General features: G+C 39.4%; 1 protein-coding gene across 1 annotated transcript in view; it reads left to right on the top strand.

Moving 5' to 3' along the window:
• The first annotated feature begins 465 nt into the window (after positions 1 to 465).
• gnai1 (guanine nucleotide binding protein (G protein), alpha inhibiting activity polypeptide 1) overlaps positions 466 to 21,016 on the top strand; it is a 45,145-nt gene continuing 24,594 nt past the window's right edge. Inside the window, exon 1 of the mRNA XM_049473856.1 lies at positions 466 to 844. Within this exon, the coding sequence (XP_049329813.1) occupies positions 727 to 844 (118 nt within the window). The 5' untranslated portion in view covers positions 466 to 726. The remainder of the gene's footprint in view (positions 845 to 21,016) is intronic.

The following is a 21,016-nucleotide window of genomic DNA, read 5'->3' as shown; positions in this document are numbered from 1 at the left end:
AAAGTACAACAAAATGTAATTCAATAGAACAGAGGGAAAGAAAGGGGAAATGAATAGAATATAATACAATAGAACTAAACAACATATTTTGTTTCTACACACACACACACACACACACACACACACAAACACACAAACACAAAACACAAACTGAATATAATACATTGCAGCAGAATAAACAATCTTAGAACTAAGTTCTATTTGAATCCATTGAATTTAGTTTAGTTCTATTTGAATCAATTGAATTCTGTTTTATTAGAAGTTTTATTCAGATGAAATAAGCTTAATTCAGTTTAATTAGATGTAGTTTAGTCAAACATTTAGGTTTAGATATGTGGGTAATTACCTATTCTTATATAAACAGCACTGTGCAAAAGATTCAGCTCCCCAGCGCGCTCACAACAGGCACGAGGACCGAGCACGCGCCCAAACAGACGAGCACGCGCACTCGAGCAGGCGGGCGGGTGCGCGCGCTGTGTGTTGGAGCAGGAAGGAGGGAAGAGCAGCAGCTGCTGGATGCGCGCGCGAGAGAGAGGAGAGCCGCTCACCGCGTGTTTACCGAGCAGCGCGCGCCTCCGGAGCCCGGAGAGACTGCACATATACCCGGATTAACCCGCCAGACTCCCGTCCGCCGCGGGCATCAGCCGAGGGCTCGCGCGCGTGTGTGTGAGGGCTGTGCATGCTGATATAGCGCGTGTGTGAGTGTGTGAGTGCGCGCGTGTCAGGATGGGCTGCACGCTCAGCACGGAGGATAAGGCGGCGGTGGAGCGGAGCCGCATGATCGACCGCAACCTGCGGGATGACGGAGAGAAAGCAGCGCGCGAGGTCAAACTACTGCTACTGGGTAAGAGCGCGAGCTACAGGAGCCATTAAACACACTGGGTGGGAAATAATTCATACTGGATGAGGGGGCGGCAATAATACAGACTGGAAAAGGGGGCGGGGCAGTAATACAGACTGAAAGGGGGCGCGGGACAATAATACAGACTTGAAGAAAACAGCAGAGCAATAATACAGACTGGAAGAGGGGGCAGAATAATAATTCACACTGTAAAAAGGGGTGGGGCAATAATAAAGACTAGAAGAAAATGGCAAGGCGGTAATACAGACTGTAAAGGGGCTGGACAATAATACAGACTGGAAAAGATTGCAGGACAATAATATATACAGGAAGAAGACAGCAGGGCATTATTACAGACTGGAAAGGGCGGGACAATAATACAGACTGGAAAAGATTGCAGGACAATAATATATCATCATTTATTTATTCACATACACATGTTCAGAGCAACAAGACAAACTTCAACATTTATATCATGTGAAAAGGGACACCCTAGGAAGCTCAGGAGCTTTTGAATGGGGCCCAAGCACAGAGATACAGGAAGAAGACAGCCGGGCACAGAGATACAGGAAGAAGACAGCCGGGCATTATTACAGACTGGAAAGGGTGGGACAATAATACAGACTGGAACAAGATTGCAGGACAGTAATATATAGAGTAAGAAGACAGCAGGGCATTAATACAGACTGGAAAAGGGTAGGACAATAATACAGACTGGAAAAGATTGAAAAGATTGCAGGACAATAATACAAATTGGAAGAAGACAGCAGGACAATAATACAGACTGAAACAATATTGCAGGACAATAGTATATACAGGAAGAAGACAGCAGGGCATTAATACAGACTGGAAAAGGGTGAGACAATAATACAGACTGGAACAAGACTGCAGGACAGTAATATATACAGGAAGAAGACAGCAGGGCATTAATACAGACTGGAAAAGGGTGGGACAATAATACAGACTGGAACAAGATTGCAGGACAGTAATACAAACTGGAGGAAGACACCAGGACAATAATACAGACTGGAACAAGATTGCAGGGCAAAATATATACAGGAAGAAGAAAGTAGGGCATTAATACAGACTGGAAAGGGGGGGGAGTACAGACTGGAACAAGATTGCAGGACAATATATACAGGAAGAAGACAGCAGGGCATTAATGCAGACTGGAAAAGAACAGGACAGTAATACAGACTGGAAAAGATTGCAGGACAATAATACAGACTGGAACAAGATTGCAGGACAATAATACATACTGGAAGCAGACAGCAGTACAATAGCACAGAAACACAAAAAGAGACTGGGAGAAGACGACAGGACAATAATAGAGACTGGGAGAAGACAGCAGGACAATAATAGAGACTGTGAGAAGACAGAAATACAATAATAGAGACTGGGAGAAGCCAGCAGGACAATAATAGAGACTGGGAGAAGCCAGCAGGACAATAATAGAGACTGGGAGAAGCCAGCAGGACAATAATAGAGACTGGGAGAAGACAAAAGGACAATAATACAGATTGGGAGAAGACAGAAGTACAATAATACAGACTGGAAGAAGATGGCATGACAATAATACAGACTGGAAGAAGACAGCAGGACAGTAATAAAGACTGGAAGAAGACAGATGGACAATAACAGAGACTGGGAGAATACAGCAGGACAATAATAGAGACTGGGAGAAGACAGCAGGGCAATAATACAGCAAAACAGGGGCGGGGCTATAATACAGACTGGAGGAGGAAGGAAGTACTGTAACCCAGAATGAGTAGGCATTAGAATATACTTGTCAATAGAACACACTGTTTGGCCAATAATTTATCCTGGAGATGTGGGTGGCACATTGGGTAGGGAATGATTCATACTGGATAAAAGGGTAGCAGTAATACAAATTTGAAAAGGGGGCAGAGAAATAACAAACTGCTAAATAGGTAATAGAATGCAAAGTGTAATAGAACACACTGTTTACCCAATAATTTATGCTGGAGGAGAGGGTGGCAACAATACATACTGGAAGGGGGTGTGGCAGTAATACAGACTGGACATGGGGCCAGATAATAACACAGGTTTGAAAAGGGGATGGAGTAATAATACAGATTGAGTAACTAATAGAAAACACTGGGTGGCTAAAATTCATACTGGAAGAGGGGGTGGCAAAATTACATACTGAAAGGGGGTGTGGCAGTAATACAGTGGGATATAAAGGCCTTGAGGAGTCTGAACTAATACAGACTGGTAAAATATATGGACTAATAATACAGTCTGATTATAATACACACTGGATGAGCAATAGTACAAAAATGGCACAACATGGGTTGGAAGTTACTGTTTATCGAGAGGACGCAAATAATACAGACTAGTAAAGAAGGCAGGGTAATACATATAGGGGCATTAGAACACATACTGGGTGGGTAATAATACATACTGGATGGGCAATAGTGCACAGGAATTTGAAATGAATAGGTGGGTGATTACACATGCTGGAGGGCCCGGAAACAAATACATGGAAGGGATAAAAAGGTGGGGTAATACAACACAATGATATTATTACACATACTGGGTAGGTAATAATACATACCGGATGTGCCAGACTGGTAGAAAGTGTGGAAATACTTAAGGGCTTCCTAACACATACTGGGTGGGTAATAATACATACTCAAATGCATACATTGCATATATGTTTAGAATTACACACTGTATACCCTCACTCTGATGCACACATCTCTCTCTCACTCCCTGTGTCTCAGCTGATGCTGTGATTGGCCGGGGGCTGATGCTCTGACAGTGCTGTGTGTGTGTATTGTAGTGTGTGAGCGTGACGCTCTGGCGGTAGGGCTGGGAACAGAGTGGTGGTCAGGAGTGAAGATAAAGTGAGAGAATGTGAATCACATGACTGAACCCGAGCTTTCTCTCGCCCCCGGAGAGTCAGAGCGGTTAGACAGACGGAGAGCAGACAGACAGCAGCCAAAGGCCTGAGGAACGTCCCGCATCACTGAACATCCGGCTACAGAGCCGGCCCATGGGTTTCCCCTCCGACGCCAGAACCAGCAGCACCACCCAGATCACTCAGGAGGAAACAGCTTCCTCTAGAAATATCAGCTGTAAAGAGATGGAGGGGGTTTAAATGCATCGGTCTGGTTTGGAGATTGATCTCTGATTGGTGCTTAAACCTTGCTGTAGTTTTCTGCTCCTGTAGTTTTCTGGCCTTGTGTGACACTGTCAGAAACTACAGATCAGTCCAAAGGAATGCTATGGATATCGCAGCTAATGAGTAGTGGAAACTAATACCCCACTAGGCCTGTCACAATAATTGCAATATCGATTTATCGTACAATAAATAGACATGACCTCAATCATTTTTGATACTCGTGATATTGTTTGTTGTGTTTGTTTGTATGTTTGTTCACACATATAACAGTGAACATCATTTTAGCCAGTCATGTTTCAGAAACTGTGACTCCATAAGTACAGTGTATATAATACTATATATAGTACATGTACAGGGGTTGGACAATGAAACTGAAACACCTGTCGTTTTAGTGTGGGATGTTTCATGGCTAAATTGGAGCAGCCTGGTGGCCAATCTTCCTTAATTGCACATTGCACCAGTAAGAGCAGAGTGTGAAGGTTTAATTAGCAGGGTAAGAGCACAGTTTTGCTCAAAATATTGCAATGCACACAACATTATAGGTACATACCAGAGTTCAAAAGAGGACAAATTGTTGGTGCATGTCTTGCTGGTGCATCTGTGACCAAGACAGCAAGTCTTTGTGATGTATCGAGAGCCACGGTATCCAGGGTAATGTCAGCATACCACCAAGAAGGACCAACCACATCCAACAGGATTAACTGTGGACGCTGTAAGAGGAAGCTGTCTGAAAGGGATGTTCAGGTGCTAACCCGGATTGTATCCAAAAAACATAAAACTTAAACTTAAACCTAAATTATTGTGGTCTAAAACCAGGTGTTTCAGTTTCATTATCCATCCCCTGTATACTAGCATAATAATACTATTTCACTTTTTTAACATGAAACTAACTTTTTATTATTAAGAGCAGAAATTGAGCTTCCAATATATAAAATACTTTAATATCCTAAATAAATAAAACAAATGAAGTACAACCACCCTGGGAATCTGTAGGTTCTGTGAAAACTGCTAAACTGCATTAAATATTAAACAGACCTTTATTAAAAAATATAAAGAAACAACATATAGATTGAAGTAACATTGACATTAATTTAACCCTTTTTTAACTTTGGACATAATACACAGGCACTTGCAGATTCCTTTTTCTGATCATATATGTATATGCTGTAAAACACACGTGTCCATATGATCAAAGACACAGATTCTCAGCAGACCAGAGCTCTTGCTATAAATTATTTTTTTTAACGTAACTGTCAGAAAAATTCTGAGCAAAGAACACCAGCATGTTTAGCGTGTGGGGCTTAAGGCAGCATATTTTTGGAATAACAATATTCATATTTAATATTCAGCTCGGAAAATTGGGCTGGATGGTTGTGCTTTAAATGAGTTCTCAGCTTCGTTTCCATTGTTTTGAAACAAAGTCAACATACCGGCTCATTCTCAGTGATGGGTTCTCCTCGCTCATTTGGCTTAAAGCCAAAATACTCTCACACACCGGAGCCGTGGAACTATAAAACTATTTAAAAGCTGTTTAGTTTTAAGAAAGTCTTATTAGCCTCGAATATGTTCGCAAGCTAACATCTCCACTAGGGGTGTGCCATACCATATTGTACATGATAATATCCCCAACATTTTTGAATATTGTGAACGATATTATACCCTAAAATATTGTGTCGTATCACCCACCCCTAATTATCACATCAGGGTACTACTTTTTTGCTGTTTTTAGCAAAAGAAAAATTCACACTGTTTTCATTTCCCATTATATATCTACAAAAGACAGATTATATCTGTCCAGTAGGGGTGCAAAATTATGTCATGGTTTCGAGCATCGAAGTCAAAAAGAGGATCGATGATCCCTCCCGCAAATGGAGCAGCACGCTGTAGCTCAAAGAACAGCACTTTATCCAGAGAATGTGGACATTCTCATCTTCTTAAAGAAAAACTTGAAAATATAAAAATAACAGTTGTTTTGTCTAGCCTCAAATATGTTAATAGTTTTGCTACCTTAAGGAGCACCTTTCTCTCAGATAAAGTTAATAATATATCTTTATTAAAGAAAAAAAAACTTGTCATTCTCAGGGAACGAAAAAGTCTTAAAGTCTTATTTTTCATGTTTAACTGTTATAGTAGGATAGAGTTTAGTTTGTTAAGGATCTAATTGATCTATTATTTTGAACATGACTGTTCCTGTATTTTTTTAATTATTTATTTTAATAGTGCACATAGGCCTGGACAATAATTCGATATCGGTATTTATCGCGATAAGAAATGTTTCAATAACGGTGATATCAGTTTTGTGGTATATCGATATGTATTAGAATCACGGACAGGCGTTTTTTACTGGCGTCAGTTCGCCGCAGAGCTCAACACATTCAGCCCCCGTAGCTGGGCTACGTCAGTGCGTGATGACGTAACCACACAGGCACGTAGCCAAATAGGCTAGGCTAGGCTAGGCAAGGCTAGGTTAAAATGGCTAGGCTCGGGTCCGCTTCGCTACTCAGCACATATGTCTCGCGCTGGAGCCAAACAGAGCCGGGACGAGGGGATCCAAGGCTAAGGTAGACTCGATTCGGTCGGTCCCGGATCCTCGAGGCCGGCCGCGGGTCCGCTCCCTTTCCGCTTTGCTGCACATTGTGCCGGAGAGTGCAGCCGACCAGCAGCGGTAATGTTAATACATCTAATCTGTTCCACCACTTCAAGCAACTCCACTACATACAATATTTTTCTTATACTGACTGAAGCACTTTTATAGCTCATGTTGTAACTAAGTTATTCATAGTTGATAGAGCCTGTAGGTTTGTTTATTTGACGGGAAAATATTGTTGCTTTTACGTATATAAAGGCTTCTTGTATTCTACATCCTAGTTGAAACACTTGTTTTAATCTGTTAAATTTGTTCACAAAGAATAAGAAGCTCTGCCTCTGTTGTAATTTAAAGTTATTTTTATTGGTAATAGTTATATAGGCTTATGTTTGACAGGGATGTCATGTTATTATTTTGCTATATGCAAATAATATTGAGCATTCATTTATTTTGACTACTTTTATTTCTAAAGTATTAAAGTTTTTGTGAAAGGAGGTTTCAAAGTCTTAAATTAAATTTTCAGACAGTAGTAGGTACAGATTTCCATTAGATAGATAGATAGATAGATAGATAGGTAGATAGATAGATAGATGTGCATATAATGAGGGTATCTGATGCCAGCAATACAAAAAGTGCAAATACACAGTTATATAATAATTTAAATTCGCAGTGCTGCAGGGATTGCAGGGCTTCTTAGCAGTTTTCTGAGGCCTTCAAAGTATTTATATCGATATCGAAATTATATCGTATCGACCGAAATTTAAGGAATATATCGTGATATAAATTTTGGCCATATCGTCCAGCACTAAGTGCACACTGCTGCTACCAAAAAAAAAACACTAGATGGCATTGCTTATATATCTTAATTAAATTATTTAAATTTGACCATTAGTGCCCAATGGGGTGTATTACAGATCACTTGTATCACTTTGCATCACTTATATCAAGCCCACCTTTTGAAATAAGATATTGTACATTTGATGAATCAAACCAATGACTGACCATAGACTAATCTAAAACTGGCACAGGCCTCTCTGCTGTAAAAAAAAGAAAATCGAATCGAATCGTGACCCTAAAATCAGAAATAAAATCGAATCGAGGATTTAGAGAATCGTGACACCCCTACTGTCCAGTATCATTTATTTTACTTTAATCCTGGATACATGCAGATATTTGGAGTGCATTATTAGTGCGAATACATTCTGGATCACTAACTTCTGTTACAAATCTGTAAAAAATTATTTAATTTTTTATTATCTCATTTAGAGGTGTGCCATATTATATCGTATGCAGTAATACAATGTAATTTTCATTTTGCTGCAGTAGTGTATTCTTAATATAATTTTTTCATTCAGTTTTGTCATATCGCCATATATAGATGACGCTGTCTGACAGATTTGTCAAGAGCCGGAGAGAGAGCAGCACAGCGCGACTGGAATCTAGCTGCGCTTCATTCTAATGTTAACAAACCTATGAGGAAATCCAGCGGCTATTATCGGCGTCGTAAAAAAGGATCACGATTAAAAAAATGATCATGCTATAAGTCGATAACTTAAATATTGCGACAGGCCTAGCTGTAAACAGATGGAGGGGTTTTAAATGCATCTGTCTGCTAAGGGGATTGATGTCTGATTGGTGCTTAAACCTCGCTGTTGGTTTCTGCTCCTGTTGTTTTCTGCTACTGTTGTTTTCTGATCCTGTGTGACACTTTTAGACACTACAGATCATTTCAAAGAATTAGTACAGATATCGTAGCTGATGAGTAGTGGAAACTAATACCCCACCAATTAGCATGCTGCTAACTACACACCCATATCATCACACTCTCTCATCAAACCATGTGGAGGTGTTTAGTTTAGTAATCCTTAAGCTCGAATAACAATGGATTGTATACCATTGTTCTTTATATGTGAGCTGTTCACATAGATCTTTAGAGTTAGATGGTTCATCTCTGGATGTGAATTTTACAGATCTAAAATTGAGCTGTTAATGTGGATGCTAATAGATGGCTTGCGCTGGATTCAGGCTTTTCCTCTAAATTGTACAGATTGTACATCTGTAAACTGATCTTATAGAGCTTTAAAACTGTGGAATTTAGCTGATCCTATAGAATTTTAGAGCTGGATTGTACAGCTCTGGATGTGAGCTGTTCGTATGGAGCTTTGAAAGTAGATTGTATATCTCTGGATGTGAGCTGTTCTTATAGACTTTAATAGATCTGGGTGTGAGCTGTTATTTTAGATGTATACAGATCTGGGTGTGGGCTGTTCTTTTAGACTTTTGCAGGCCTGGAATTGAGCTGTTCTTATGTATCTTTTGAACTAGATTTTACATGTCCAGATGTGAGCTGTCTTTTAGACTTTTACAGGTCTGTAATTGAGCTGTTCTTATGTATGTTTTGAGCTAGATTGTACATTTTAGAATGTGAGCTGTTCTTACAGACTTTTACAGATCTAGGTGTGAGCTGTTCTTATAGATGTTTACAGTTCTGGATGGGAGGTGTTCTTACAGCCTTTTGGAGCTCTGGATGTGAGCTGTTCATATAGAGCTTTAACACTAGATCTTACGTTTCTGGGTGTGAACTGTTCTTATAGATTTTTACAGCTCTAGATATGAGTTGTTCTTTTAGCCTTTTGGAGCTGTGATCTGTACTTTCAGACTTTTGTAGGCCTGGAAATTAGCTGTTCTTATGTATCTTTTGAACTAGATTTTAAATTTCTGGTTGTGAACTGTTCTTATAGACTTTAAAAGGTGTAGGTTAGCTGTTCTTATAGATGTTTACGGATCTGGATACAAGCTGTTCTTATAGACTTTTGCGGGTCTGTAATTGAGCTGTCCCTGTGTGTATTTTATAAAGTAGATTGTACATTTAAGAATGTCCGCTGTTTTTATACACTTTTACAGATCTGAGTGTGAGCTGTTCTTGTAGATGTTCACATGTCTGAGCTGTTCTTTTAGACTTTTACAGCTCTAGATGTGATCTGTTTTTTCAGATTTTGCAGGCCTGAAATTGAGCTCTTCCTATGTACCTTTTAAACTAAATTTTACATGTCCAGATGTGAGCTGTTCTTATATGCCTTAACAGATCTGGGTGTGAGCTGTTCTTGCAGATGTTTATGCATCTGGATGTAGGCTGTTCTTGTAGACTTTTGCGGGTCTGGAATTGAGCTGTTCTTATAGACTTTAGCTGGTCTGGAATTGAGCTGTTTCTATGTATCTTTTAAACTACAATGTACATCTCTAGATGCGAGCTGTTCTTATAGACTTTTACAGATCTAAGTTTGAGCTGTTCTTCAGAGTTTTCCATGTCTGGAGTTGAGCTGTTTCTCTGGATCTTTACAGCTGGATTTTGCAGCTCTGAATATGAACTGATCTAAAAGAGCTTTAGCTTAAAACACACTTTTGGAGTGTTCTTGCTAAACTTGCCATTATCCACCTGGGCTTTTTTATCCGGTGCAATCTTCTGGTTACATGAACAGAGGGGGGGATGTATTTAGTGAATGTAAAGCAGGGTGAGTGCTGCATTGTGTACTGCAGTCCCCTTCACCTCTACACTCCTTCATCTGACCGCCTGTCTGCCCCAAGTCTCCATTACCCACATCTACACATCTACTCTTCTCCTCCCGTACTTTCTCTCTGTGTTACACAGCTGTTCACATTACACAATACACAGATAACAGGAAACTGAAGTACTGTAATACGATCTAACACACACACACCACATTAAATATGTAGCATGGGTGTGCTGAAAACACATACACATATTACATGAGTGAGTTTTTTAGTGCTAAAAGACAGTGTGTAAGCTTGAAGTAGAGATAAAATAAAGTTTTACAGGCTAAAACAAATCTTAAAGGATATATCAGTGCTGAAAAGGAGTTAAAGAGGTTGAAGCAGTTCATCAAAGAAGAGGGCAAAGGATGAAGTAGGGCTAAGAGAGAATTTAGACACTGAAAAGGAAGTTTAAGTGACTAAAGCAGTACCAAAACAGATTTTTGAGACTGAAAGAGGATGATGCAGTGCTATAAGGATGATTTAGATCCTGAAGCAGTGTTAAAAGGGCATTTCAGGGAAAGGGGCAGTGATAAAAGAATGTTTTAAAGCATGAAGAGGTTCTAGAATTAAGTAATAGAGACTAGAGAAGTGTTAAAAGGAAGTTTGACAGGATTAAGTAGTGCTAAAAGGTAGTTTTAGAGGATGAAGCAATGCAAAAATAACGTTTTAAAGGATGAGGAAGTTTTATAGTGTTATAGAGACTAAAAGAGTACAAAAGGGAGTTTCAGAGGATGATTCAGTGCTAAAAGGATGTTTTAGATATTAAAGCAGTGTTAAAAGTATTTTTTACAGAATGAAGCAGTGTTAAAAGGACAGTTTAGAGGATCAAGCAATACTAAAAATACATTTTAGATGCTGAAGCAGTACTAAAAGGATTTTTTTCCATGATGATGCAGTGCTGAAATGATGTTTTAGATACTAAAGCAGTGTTAAAAGGAATTTTTACAGAGTGAAGCAGTGCTAAAAGGACAGTTTAGAGGATGAAACAATACTACAAGTAAGTTTTAGATGCTGAAGCATGGCTAAAAGGATTTTTTACAGGATGATGCAGTGCTAAAAGAAAGTTCCAGAGGATGAAGCAGTGCTACAATGATTTTTTACAGGATGAGGCAGTGCTAAAAAGAAGTTCCTGAGGATCAAGCAGTGCTAAACGGTTTCAGTGAATGAAGCGATACTAAAAGGACATTTTATATGCTAAAGCAGTGATAAAAGGATTTTTACAGGATGTTGCAGTGCTAAAATGCAGTTTTAGTGGACAAAGCAGTGCTAAAAGGACATTTTACAGGATAATGCAGTGATGCAGTGCTAAGAGGAAATTTCAGAAGATGAAGCAGTTCTAAAAGGACGTTTTAAAGGGCAAACAGCTAGGGGCTGCACGATATTACAATTGCATTACAAATACATTGCAAATGTTCTTTTTTTGACAATATATATCGCGATATTAAACAATGCAGGGCCCATGATGTCATCAGCCCCGCCCCCACCGGCTTGCTGTCTCGCATCCGGGACCGATCAAGAGCTGAGTCAGCGCCGAGCACTAAAAACCTGAGGAAAACAGCAAAACAACAGTAATCGGCCCTTTAATCAGGCATTTAAATGACTTTTTAAAAGGTAAATAAGAGCGTTTTTCTGGGATTAAAAACATGAATTCAGCTGTAACTGGAAATATCAGCTGTGCAAAACTGTGCTGGACTGAGGTGCACAGTCTTTGACACGTGCGTTTAGAAGCATGTGCCCAACCATGTGCTCCCCCCTTGCGCTCCCCCTGCCGCTCTCTCTTCTCAGGCAGCAGCAGCCTGTCACTCACACAGACACAGAGACAGCGCTGTGTATCTGCTTCTTTTATCAAGAAGCAAAATATTGCACATGTGCACATCGCAATGACGATGCTTAAACGATATATCGTGCAGCCATACTATCAGCCAATATTTGTGTAATTAAGCTACTATTCCTTCACCAGTTCATCACCCTTCAGTGCCTTTCACAATCACTCATATCTCTGTGGGCCTGACATGTGATTTCCTGGTTTGAGGTTCAGTGAAAGTACACACAGTGTAGACCGCACTGTTTCAGCTGCAGAATTTTATTTCCTAATGAATTATTTCAGTCGCTGCCGAAGCCAAAGTTCAGATTTCAGCTAATTTATCAGACTAATGCTGCAAGCCGCTAATCAGTCAGGATCACAGTGAGCTGCTGGGCAGTGTGAGAAAATCAGTGCCGGATGTAGTGGTGGGCTGGTGCTGGATAAGGGAAGGGGGTGGGCTTTCTGGGCTTAATGTTGCAGCACTAATGTTCCTGACTCTCAAACTGGAGGATGTTTTGAGCAGAAACTTCAAAAACAATACGTAGTGTGGTGTAAGAGTTTACTGTGAATTTCTGCCTCACTCTACTACATTCAACCTCACTCTAACCTCACTCTACTACAACGTACCTCACTCTACCCTCATTTTACTACACACTACCTCACTCTAACCTCACTCTACTACACCCTACCTCACTCTAGCCTCACTCTACTACACCCTACCTCACTCTAACCTCACTCAACTACACCCTACCTCACTCTAGCCTCACTCTACTACACCCTACCTCACTCTAACCTCACTCAACTACACCCTAGCTCACTCTAGCCTCACTCTACTACACCCTACCTCATTCTACCCTCACTTTACTACACCCTACCTCACTCTACCCTCACTCTACTTCACCCTACCTCACTCTAATCTCACTTAACTACACCCTAACTCACTCTAACTTCACTTTACTACATTCTAACTCACTCTAACCTTACTCTACTACACCTTACCTCACTTTACTACACTCTACCTCTCTCTACCCTCACTCTACTATACCCTACCTCATTCTACCCTCACTTTACTTCACCCTACCTCACTCTAACCTCACTCTACTACACTGTACCTCACTCTAACCTCATTTTACTAACCTCATTTTACTTACTAACTTTACATTTATTTTCCCTTACTCTACACTCACTGTAATTCACTCTACCTCACTCTGACCTCACTCTACTACATCCTTACTAGCTCTAACTCACTCTGACCTCACTCTACTACATCCTTACTAGCTCTACCTCATTCTGACCTCACTCTACTACATCCTAACTAGCTCTACCTCTCTCTGACCTCACTCTACTACATCCTAACTAGCTCTACCTCACTCTGACCTCACTCTACTACATCCTAACTAGCTCTACCTCACTCTGACCTCACTCTACTACATCCTTACTAGCTCTACCTCATTCTGACCTCACTCTACTACATCCTAACTAGCTCTACCTCTCTCTGACCTCACTCTACTACATCCTAACTAGCTCTACCTCATTCTGACCTCACTCTACTACATCCTAACTAGCTCTACCTCTCTCTGACCTCACTCTACTACATCCTAACTAGCTCTACCTCATTCTGACCTCACTCTACTACATCCTAACTAGCTCTACCTCATTCTGACCTCACTCTACTACATCCTAACTAGCTCTACCTCTCTCTGACCTCACTCTACTACATCCTACCTAGCTCTACCTCACTCTGACCTCACTCTACTACATCCTAACTAGCTCTACCTCTCTCTGACCTCACTCTACTACATCCTAACTAGCTCCACCTCTCTCTGACCTCACTCTACTACATCCTAACTAGCTCTACCTCACTCTGACCTCACTCTACTACATCCTACCTAGCTCTACCTCACTCTGACCTCACTCTACTACATCCTAACTAGCTCTACCTCACTCTGACCTCACTCTACTACATCCTACCTAGCTCTACCTCACTCTGACCTCACTCTACTACATCCTAACTAGCTCTACCTCACTCTGACCTCACTCTACTACATCCTTACTAGCTCTACCTCATTCTGACCTCACTCTACTACATCCTAACTAGCCCTACCTCTCTCTGACCTCACTCTACTACATCCTAACTAGCTCTACCTCACTCTGACCTCACTCTACTACATCCTAACTAGCTCTACCTCACTCTGACCTCACTCTACTACATCCTACCTAGCTCTACCTCACTCTGACCTCACTCTACTACATCCTAACTAGCTCTACCTCACTCTGACCTCACTCTACTACATCCTAACTAGCTCTACCTCACTCTGACCTCACTCTACTACATCCTTACTAGCTCTACCTCATTCTGACCTCACTCTACTACATCCTAACTAGCTCTACCTCACTCTACTACATCCTACCTAGCTCTACCTCACTCTGACCTCACTCTACTACATCCTACCTAGCTCTACCTCACTCTGACCTCACTCTACTACATCCTACCTCACACTACCCTCAATCTACCTCACTCTGACATCACTTAACTCTACACTCACTCTACCTTAATCTACACTCACTCTATTTTACACTACTTTACCTCAGTCTTAACCTCATTTTGACTTTACTCTACTTCATCCAACCTCACTCTACTCTCACACTGATGTCACTCTGCTACACCTTACCTCCACCTAACTTTATATTCACTCTACCTCACTCTACACTCACTCTACATTCACTCTAATCCACTTCTATTTCAGTGTACCTAGCCCTTACTTACTGTACATTGCTCTTCTTTACTCTACACTCCCTATGCCTTACTCTTTGCTTCAATCTACCTCCCTCAGTTACTCTAACTAGCCTGGCTAGCTCTCACTGTGAGTTGTAAAAAACAGTACTCTGTTATGTCTTTAGGGTAAAACTTGGGAAATAGTCCAGCAAGTGTGTGTGTGTGTGCGTGTGCGTGAGTATGAGTGTGTGTGTCCCACCCTGTTGTCCTTACAGAAAGCCTTTGATGTTTTTAGCCGCCTGATGATATCAGCAGAGTGAATCAGAGGAGCAGAACCCTGCATAAATTACTCTCTGAAAACAACAAACACACACACACACACACACACACACACACATACTCAGCATACACATTCAGCACAGGTGTTTTATCGCTGGAGGGAGATTTATGCACAGTGGCATCACACCTGCTGAGTTGATAATAGTTGAAAAGTCTGCTGTGTAGTCTGCTGAGATGTGTGTGTGTGTGTGTGTGTGTGTGTGTGTGTGTGCACCTACTCTTTATTCAGATCAGCGTTTTTTTTTCCACAAAACTGGAACAACAAAAAGTGTGTCTTATTTCTGATAGCAGATGGAGTCAAGGTTAAACAATGAAATGTGTTATTGCTCTGTTTATGCTCTGACAGACCATAATATACTGCAGAAAGCATAGCGGGAGCTCTATAGTGCTCTATAATGTTCATATGATACAGACACTCATTCTGACAGACTGTAATACACTACAGAAAACATAGCAGGAGCTCTATAATGCTCTATAATGTTCATATGATACAGACGCTCATTCTGACAGACTGTAATACACTACAGAAAGCATAGCTGGAGCTCTATAATGCCCTTTAATGTTCATATGATACAGACACTCATTCTGACAGACTGTAATACACTACAGAAAGCATACCGAGAGCTCTATAATGCTCTATAATGTTCATATGATACAGACACTTATTCTGACAGACTGTAATATAGTACAGAAAGCATAGCAGGAGCTGTATAATGCTCTATAATGTTCATATGATACAGACACTCATTCTGACAGACTGTAATATACTACAGAAAGCATAGCGGGAGCTCTATAATGCTCTATAATGTTCATATGATACAGACACTCATTCTGACAGACTGAAATATACCACAGGAAGCATAGCGGGAGCTCTATAATGCTCTATAATGTTCATATGATACAGACACTCATTCTGACAGACTGTAATATACTACAGAAAGCATAGCGGGAGCTCTATAATGCTCTATAATGTTCATATGATACAGACACTCATTCTGACAGACTGTAATATAGTACAGAAAGCATAGCAGGAGCTGTATAATGCTCTATAATGTTCATATGATACAGACACTCATTCTGACAGACTGTAATATACTACAGAAAGCATAGCGGGAGCTCTATAATGCTCTATAATGTTCATATGAAACAGACACTCATTCTGACAGACTGAAATATACCACAGGAAGCATAGCGGGAGCTCTATAATGCTCTATAATGTTCATATGATACAGACACTCATTCTGACAGACTGTAATATACTACAGAAAGCATAGCGGGAGCTCTATAATGCTCTATAATGTTCATATGATACAGACACTCATTCTGACAGACTGTAATATACTACAGAAAGCATAGCGAGAGCTCTATAATACTCTATAATGTTAATATGATACAGACACTCATTCTGACAGACTGTAATATACTACAGAAAGCATAGCCGGAGCTCTTTAATGCTCTATAATGTTCATATGATACAGACACTCATTCTGACAGACTGTAATATGGGACAGAAAGCATAGCGGGAGCTCTATAATGCTCTATAATGTTCATATGAAACAGACACTCATTCTGACAGACTGAAATATACCAAAGGAAGCATAGCGGGAGCTCTATAATGCTCTATAATGTTCATATGATACAGACGCTCATTCTGACAGACTGAAATATACTACAGAAAGCATAGCTGGAGCTCTATAATGCTCTTTAATGTTCATATGATACAGACACTCATTCTGTCAGACTGTAATATAGTACAGAAAGCATAGCGGGAGCTCTATAATGCCCTATAATGTTCATATAATACAGACATTCATTCAGACAGACTGTAATGTACCACAGAAAGCATAGTGAGAGCTCTATAATGCTCTATAATGTTCATATGATACAGACACTCATTCTGACAGACTGTAATATACTACAGAAAGCATAGCGAGAGCTCTATAATACTCTATAATGTTCATATGATACAGACACTCATTCTGACAGACTGTAATATACTACAGAAAGCATAGCGAGAGCTCTATAATACTCTATAATGTTAATATGATACAGACACTCATTCTGACAGACTGTAATACACTACAGAGAGCATAGCGGGAGCTCTATAATACTTTATAATGTTCATATGATACAGACGCTCATTCTGACAGACTGAAATATACTACAGAAAGCATAGCTGGAGCTCTATAATGCTCTTTAATGTTCATATGATACAGACACTCATTCTGTCAGACTGTAATATAGTACAGAAAGCATAGCGGGAGCTCTATAATGCCCTATAATGTTCATATAATACAGACACTCATTCAGACACACTGTAATGTACCACAGAAAGCATAGTGAGAGCTCTATAATGCTCTATAATGTTCATATGATACAGACACTCATTCTGACAGACTGTAATATACTACAGAAAGCATAGCGAGAGCTCTATAATACTCTATAATGTTAATATGATACAGACACTCATTCTGACAGACTGTAATATACTACAGAAAGCATAGCCGGAGCTCTTTAATGCTCTATAATGTTCATATGATACATACACTCATTCTGACAGACTTTAATGTACTACACAAAGCATAGGGAGAGCTCTATAATGTTCTATAATGTTTATATGATACAGACACTCATTCTGACAGACTGTAATATGGGACAGAAAGCATAGCGGGAGCTCTATAATGCTCTATAATGTTCATATGAAACAGACACTCATTCTGACAGACTGAAATATACCAAAGGAAGCATAGCGGGAGCTCTATAATGCTCTATAATGTTCATGTGAAACAGACACTCATTCTGACAGACTGAAATATACCAAAGGAAGCATAGCGGGAGCTCCATAATGCTCTATAATGTTCATATGATACAGTCACTCATTCTGAAAAACTGTAATATACTACAGAAAGCATAGCGGGAGCTCTATAATGCTCTATAATGTTCATATGATACAGACACTCATTCTGACAGACTGTAATACAGAAAGCATAGCGGGAGCTCTATAATGTTCATATAATACAGACACTCATTCTGATAGACTGTAATATACTACAGAAAGCATAGCAGGAGCTCTATAATGCTCTATAATGTTCATATGATACAGACACTCATTCTGACAGACTGTAATATACTACAGAAAGCATAGCGAGAGCTCTTTAATGCTCTATAATGTTCATATGATACAGACACTCATTCTGACATACTGTAATATACTAAAGAAAGCATAGCGGGAGCTCTATAATGCTTTATAATGTTCATATGATACAGACACTCATTCTGACAGACTGTAATATCTATATTGCAGAGTAATGTAATAAAATAATGTTTGATATATTGGTTAATAATTGAAATGCTGTCGATCTACAGCTGTGGTGTTATCTGTGTAATATTTTGTCACGGCGGTTGTTCTGCTGTTTCCTACTCTGATAAACTAATCCTGTGGCTCTGCTGCAGCAGGTTTTCTCTCAGTGTGAGATTGTAGTGTTTTCTCGGTTCTGTTGGGTTCGGTCTTTAGAGACTGTCGTCTGTTTCCGTATTCAGAAACACTTTAGTGGAAATTAGAGCTGTGTTTTGTTTTGTTTTCCGCAGTGGGTGCTGCTGTACTCCTAACAGCTGATAACAGCTGTTACATTATCTCTCTCTCTCTCTCTCTCTCTCTCTCTCTCTATCTCTCTGTGTATCTCTGTCTCTCTCTTTCACACTCACACTTTCTATTAATCTCACTCTCACCATTTATTCACAGTGAAAAGGGAACCCCACACTAAGCACTAAAGTGATTTAGGTGTTGCTCAGTGTTATCAGTTCAGCAGTTTTGTAGTTTTATATTGGTATGGATACAGCGATACGAGAACACTGGACAAATATATACTGTTGGTTTATCTGCTCCAGATAAACCAACAGTTCTACTGGCAGTACTTCTACACTGGGACTAGTTCCAGAGTTCCTCACCTACTGTAGAAATTAATTCCACACCTGATGTAAGCACAGTGAGACAAATACAATATAATATCAATATACCACTTAAAAATGATACCTTTCTTAGATTTTACCAAATTAAAAACCTCTGGAATGTAATCAAGAGGAAGATGGATGATCACAAGCCATCAAACCAAACTGAACTGCTTGAATTTTTGCACCAGGAGTGGCATAAATTTATCCAAAAGCAGTGAGTAAGACTGGTGGAGAACATGCCAAGATGCATGAAAACTAAAAACTGAAATATTGATTTTTTAACTCTTAAAACTTTATGAATATGAATTTATTTACTTTGCATTATTTGAGATCTGAAAGCTCTGCATCTTTTTTATTATTTCAGCTATTTCTCATTTTCTGCAAATAAATGCTCTATTTTTATTTGGAATTTGGGATAAACATTGTCTGTAGTTTATAGAATAAAACAACTGTCATGGTATGTACAGAATGGCAGACACGTGCAGATACTGATAAAATCAAAATGTGTTTATTATAAGAATAAACAGATGTAATCAGAGTCGATACAGAGAAATGGGTGATCACCAGTAAACAGAGTAATGAAGGCAAAACCATACCATAAACGATAACCAGTCCAGAGTTCACACACGAGCAATCCAGTATCAGAGGTAATCCAAGAGGCAGTAGTGAAAACACAGTCCAAGTCATACACAAACAATCCAGTATCAGAGGCAAAGGCAATAATCGGCGTCGAGAAAACAAAAGCAAGGTCATACACAAAGTAAACTGAGACAATAGATAAGTAACGCTTTGTAAAGAGGAGAACCTACAATACGCGGCGTGGTAGTCTGTTTGGCGTGCACCTTTATAGTGCCAGTAATCAGTATTCGGGACTTCCTGGAGGAAGCAGGTGAGGTGTCACGTGATCAGGTGAGTGCGTGATGTCAGCGGGTGGTGCATTCTGGGTAGTGTAGACCTGAGAACCTCCGTTAGAGCTTGGTGTGGAAGGGACAGAGGAGCTAACAGCACCAGACGTGACAACAACAATGTTCATTTTACTCAAACATATACATTTATAAATAGCAAAATCAGAAAAACTGATTCAGAAACTGAAATCATCTTATTTTTTTCCTGAGCTGTATATTGTGATAAAAAATTTTCAATAAAGGTGATGATGATTTTTCTGATATTTCAGTATTTATTAATTACAACATTAATATGCCAACATCTTATTTGTAATAAGTTTGTAGGTACCCATTTTGGGCATGCTTGCAGTTTTTCTGTGGCTTTTATATTGTTCATATTGATATCAGAATTATATTATTGTATTGCCCGAAATTGAGAAATATAGTTTGATATAGGATGTTGGCCATATCGTCCTGCCCTGATACAAATACACTGTCAATACACTGGGGTACAACAGCAACCAATAAGCAACACTTTACTGTAAGCCCACAATGTAAATGAAGATCTTTGAGTTGAACCAACTTATAATAAGTGAGTTTAGTCTGTTGCTATTGGCTTTTTGTTTACTATTGGCTTCTGTCACAATCTATTTGCATACTGGGTGTGCCCCCCAGTTTCTGACATTCACCATTAGTGTGAATATCGCCAATATTTTGAATGATAATATCGTGAACGATATTATATCCTGAAATATGGTGCCATATCATCCACCCCTAATTATCACATCAGGCTACTATTTTTTTGCTGTTTTTAGCAAAATAACAATTCACACTGTTCTCATTTTCTATTATATATCAACAAGAGACAGATTATATGTCCAGTTTCATTTTTTTACTTTAATCCTGGATATATGGAGATATTTGGAGTGCTTGATATTATTAGTGTCATTCTAATAATATCATTCTAATAAAATTCTTGTATTTTTTTATATCTCAGTTGTATGCAATAATAAAATGTATTTTTTTTTTTTTAATTTAGTGTTTTGTCATATCACCAAGAGTATCGTTATTGCGAAAATACCATGAAATATCGTGATATTATTTTAGGGCCATATCCCCCGCCCCTAGTGTGAAGTGATTAATTCCAGGCTACCTTAGGTAAACTTGTAGATCATATACTATGATTAACTG

Source organism: Astyanax mexicanus, chromosome 2 (genome assembly GCF_023375975.1).
Source record: "Astyanax mexicanus isolate ESR-SI-001 chromosome 2, AstMex3_surface, whole genome shotgun sequence".
Taxonomy (NCBI): Eukaryota; Metazoa; Chordata; class Actinopteri; order Characiformes; family Acestrorhamphidae; genus Astyanax; species Astyanax mexicanus.
This window is presented reverse-complemented; position numbering and strand designations above follow the sequence as displayed.